Raw genomic sequence first — 3,825 nt, 5'->3', positions numbered from 1 at the left:
TCGAAGACGGTACAATTCGTCAACCATATGATCCTCGGATCTCAAATGGAGCTGCCCGAGGTTGACGAGTTGCCGAAGAAGCTTCTGCGGGAGCAGGCTGGACGCGCCTTCCGACTGCAAGCGGCGGTAAGGATCTCACCCTTGGTTGTCATTTCTTAATTCTTTTACTTGAGTGGGGTTTCTAACTATCTGCTGTGTGCAGGCGTCCATGGAGATGTGGCTCTGCGTCAAGCGGGCCATCTCCGCTGCCGAAAAGGCGAAGAGGGCCTATGATGACGGCAGGGCAAAGGTCGCCGAAGCTGGCAAGGCTATCCAGGCCCACGCCCAGCTACTAAAGGAGAAAGAGGCTGCCGAAAGGCGTGCCCTTGCTTCGGAAGCGATGGCGGGCGAGGCGCGGGCTGAGCTGGAGGCAGTGCGGGCGGCTCTGGAGGCTGCGCGGGCAGCAGCGCGTGATGCCGAGGCCGTTTCTGAGGCGATACAGGACGCCATGCAAGAATCCGAGCGGACCAAAGCCGCGGAGGTTGAGGCTGCCGTTAAAACGGCAATCCAGGGATACCGTTCGTCGGAGGAGTTCGCTGCCCTGCTGGACGGGGAAGTTGGCTCTGAGATGGCGGATATGTTGTACCGATTCAAGCGGTACAACCCTGGCCAGAAGCTGAACCTCAATTTTGCTGCCGATCCCCCTCCCCTTCCCGAAGGACTAACAGAGGAAATGATCGAGAACTACGATGGGGAGGAGGCTGCTGAGGGGCCCGGGTCTGCCGAGGCTGCTGCCGGAGACGAAGCTGCCGCTTGAGGGCGTTCTTTTTTGCATCTTTGTAATAGCTTAGCTTTCATTTTCTGTTTGTCCCGAACACATTGATGCCGAGGGCATCTTCTAATTCAAATTTATGCTTTTTTTTTTTTTTAATTCAACCATCAATTGTCCAAATCTTATAATTGCTAATTGCCGTGGGCTAATTGCCGGTAGATCATTTAGAATCAATTTTCGAAAATTATAACTGCTAGTTGTCGTAGGCTAACTGCTGGTCTAAAGTTACTTATTGCCGTAGGCTAATAAGGACGTTATTGAATTTTGACAAGTCCCGAAGGGATCTGTAGGGTAAGATTTGAACAGTCATTCGTTGCCGTAGGCTAGTATAGAAGCCGTGGGATGTTAACATTTAGTTGCCGTGGGCAAAAATGATAATCAAAGGAAGGCTTAAGTAATAGTGCCGAGGGCTTTCTATTAATTCCAATAAAATAAATACATCGAGTAATTACAGTTCCAACCTGCCGTAGGCTAGGTCACTTGTAGTAGTACTTGAGATGTTCTACGTTCCAAGGATGGCCGAGGGCCTTGCCGTTGGAGCCTCTCAATCGGTAGGTTCCCGAGCGAAGGATACCGATGACTTCATAAGGTCCTTCCCAGGAAGGTCCGAGGGTTCCTTCCGTGGTATCCTTCGTCGCAAGCGACACCTTGCGCATGACCCAGTCCCCGATTCGGAAAGAGCGGGGTCTGACCCTAGAGTCGTAATACCGAGACACACGCTGTTTGTAGGCTTCATTCCGAAGGTTGGCCTGTGCTCGGTGCTCCTCGAGTAGATCAAGGCTTAGAGACATGGCCTCCTCGTTCTCCTTCGGTGCGAAGGATTCCGTTCGGTAGGAAGGTTCGCCGATTTCCACGGGTACCACTGCTTCCGATCCAAAGGCCATAGAAAAAGGGGTTTCTCCAGTGGACGTTCGGTAAGACGTTCGAATGGCCCACAGTGCTTCGGGAAGCTTTTCCGGCCAGGCTCCCTTTGCCTTGTCCAACTGCCGTTTCAGCAGTTTCTTCACTATTTTGTTTATTGCTTCGACCTGACCGTTCGACTGGGGATGGGCCGGCGATGCAAAAAACAAGTTGATTTTCAAACGGGTGCAAAATTGCCTGAAGAGTTCCGAATCGAATTGCCTGCCGTTATCGGTAATGATAGCATATGGGATACCGAATCGGCAACATATGTGAGTCCAGACGAAATCTTCAATCTTTGCTGCCGTTATGGTTGCAAGAGGTTCGGCTTCTACCCATTTGGTGAAGTAGTCAACGGCAACCACTGCATATTTTACCTGCCCCTTGCCTTGCGGCATTGGGCCAATCAGGTCCAGTCCCCATTGTGCGAAAGGCCAAGGACTTACAATCGGCGTGAGGGGTTCGGCAGGGATATGTGGGACATTACCGAAGCGCTGGCATTTGTCACACCTCTTCACCAGTGTATTGGCGTCCTGATGCATGGTTGGCCAAAAGTATCCCTGCCGAAAGACTTTGTAGGCGAGAGATCGGGACCCGGAATGGTCGCCACACACACCGCTGTGAATCTCCCGAAGGATGTACTCCCCTTGCTCTGCCGTGAGGCATTTGAGATACGGGGTAGTGTAGCCGCGCTTGTAGAGTACATCGTTGATAACTGTGTATCTTGCTGATCGGTATCTCAGCTTCCGGGCCTGGGCTTTATCCTCAGGAAGGGTGCCGTTCGTCAGGTATAAGTAGATGGGAGACATCCATGTATCCTCATACCGTACGGCACACGCTTCGGAGGTTACCGTGCTCGGTTGGGCAAGGATCTCCACTGGTACCTTTCTTCCGACTTTGTCGTTTATCGCCGAAGCGAGTCTTGCCAAAGCATCGGCATGGCTGTTTTCGCCTCTGGGGATCTGTTTGATCTCGTATGCTTGGAAACTTCGGAGTAGCTGATGGGCGGTTGAAAGGTAGGCGTACATGGAGGCATCCTTGGCGGCGAAGTCTGCCGTTACCTGGTTCACAATGAGCTGGGAGTCGCTGTGAATTCGGATTTGCTTTGCATTCATGCTCTTGGCTAACCGAAGGCCGGCCAAGAGGGCTTCGTATTCCGCTTCATTGTTGGAGGTCCGGAAGTCGAATCGGAGGGCGTATTCGATCTTCTGTCCGTCCGGTGTTGTCAGCACCAAGCCCGCTCCGCATCCTTGCTGGTTTGCCGAGCCATCGACGTGCAAACCCCAGACGGGAGTTGATGTGTCGAGGCGTTCGGCGCCTGGTTGATCCGGCAAGATGGTCTCGGTAATTGCCTCAGATGTCGGTTGTACTGTTGCTGGGGTAAGCTCGGAGATAAAATCGGCAACAGCCTGGCCCTTCTCCGCGGGCCTCGGAACGAACTGTATGTCGAATTCCCCGAGTTCGATCGCCCATTTGATCAATCGGCCCGAAATTTCTGGTTTTTGGAGGACTTGCCGGAGGGGTTGGTTGGTCAGGACTTTGATCCCGTGTGCCTGGAAGTATGGCCGAAGTCTTCGTGCCGAGACAACAAGGGCTAGAGCCAGCTGCTCTAATGGTGGATACCGAAGTTCCGCACTCTGGAGTGCCTTGCTGACATAGAAGATTGGTAATTCTGCCTTCTCTGGTTTCCGAATTAGTACCGAGCTGACGGCAGTTCCGGATACCGAGAGGTAGAGGTAGAGAATTTCCCCAGGCAGCGGTTTTGACAAAAGGGGGGCTTTGCTCATGTAGTTCTTCAGGGCTTGAAATGCGTTATCACATTCGGCAGTCCATGTGATATCCCGTTTGCCCCCTTTCAAGGCTTTGAAGAACGGTACACATTTATCGGTAGCCTTCGATATGAAGCGGGTCAGGGCGGCCACGCGTCCGGTAAGGCTCTGAATGTCCTTCGTCGTCTTCGGCCTCTCCATATCGATGATTGCCTTTATTTTCTCGGGATTCGCCTCAATCCCCCTCTGACTGATCATGAATCCGAGGAATTTCCCGGAAGATACACCGAAGGCGCATTTCTTCGGGTTCAGCCTCATCCTGTACTCTTTGAGTATGCCGAACAT

General features: G+C 52.5%; 1 protein-coding gene across 1 annotated transcript; it reads right to left on the bottom strand.

The window, feature by feature from the left end:
- Positions 1-1,287: 1,287 nt before the first annotated feature.
- LOC117625500 lies at positions 1,288-3,825 on the bottom strand. The gene is made up of 2 exons (XM_034357046.1): positions 2,089-3,825; positions 1,288-1,794 (listed from the first exon to the last, which is right to left on the bottom strand). Exons 1-2 carry the CDS (start codon positions 3,823-3,825, stop codon positions 1,288-1,290), a joined length of 2,244 nt encoding a protein of 747 aa, XP_034212937.1.

The sequence above is a fragment of the Prunus dulcis genome, chromosome 4, assembly GCF_902201215.1.
Source record: "Prunus dulcis chromosome 4, ALMONDv2, whole genome shotgun sequence".
Taxonomy (NCBI): Eukaryota; Viridiplantae; Streptophyta; class Magnoliopsida; order Rosales; family Rosaceae; genus Prunus; species Prunus dulcis.
The sequence above is the reverse complement of the archived record's forward strand: the minus strand, read 5'-3'. Positions and strand labels throughout refer to the sequence as shown.

Coding starts and splice junctions, on each gene's coding strand:
- LOC117625500 (XM_034357046.1), bottom strand. CDS start 3,825: ATGTTCGGCATACTCAAAGAGTACAGGATGAGGCTGAACCCGAAGAAA. Junction 1,795..2,088: donor TGCCGCAAGGCAAGGGGCAG/GTAAAATATGCA, acceptor CTGAAACGGCAG/TTGGACAAGGCAAAGGGAGC.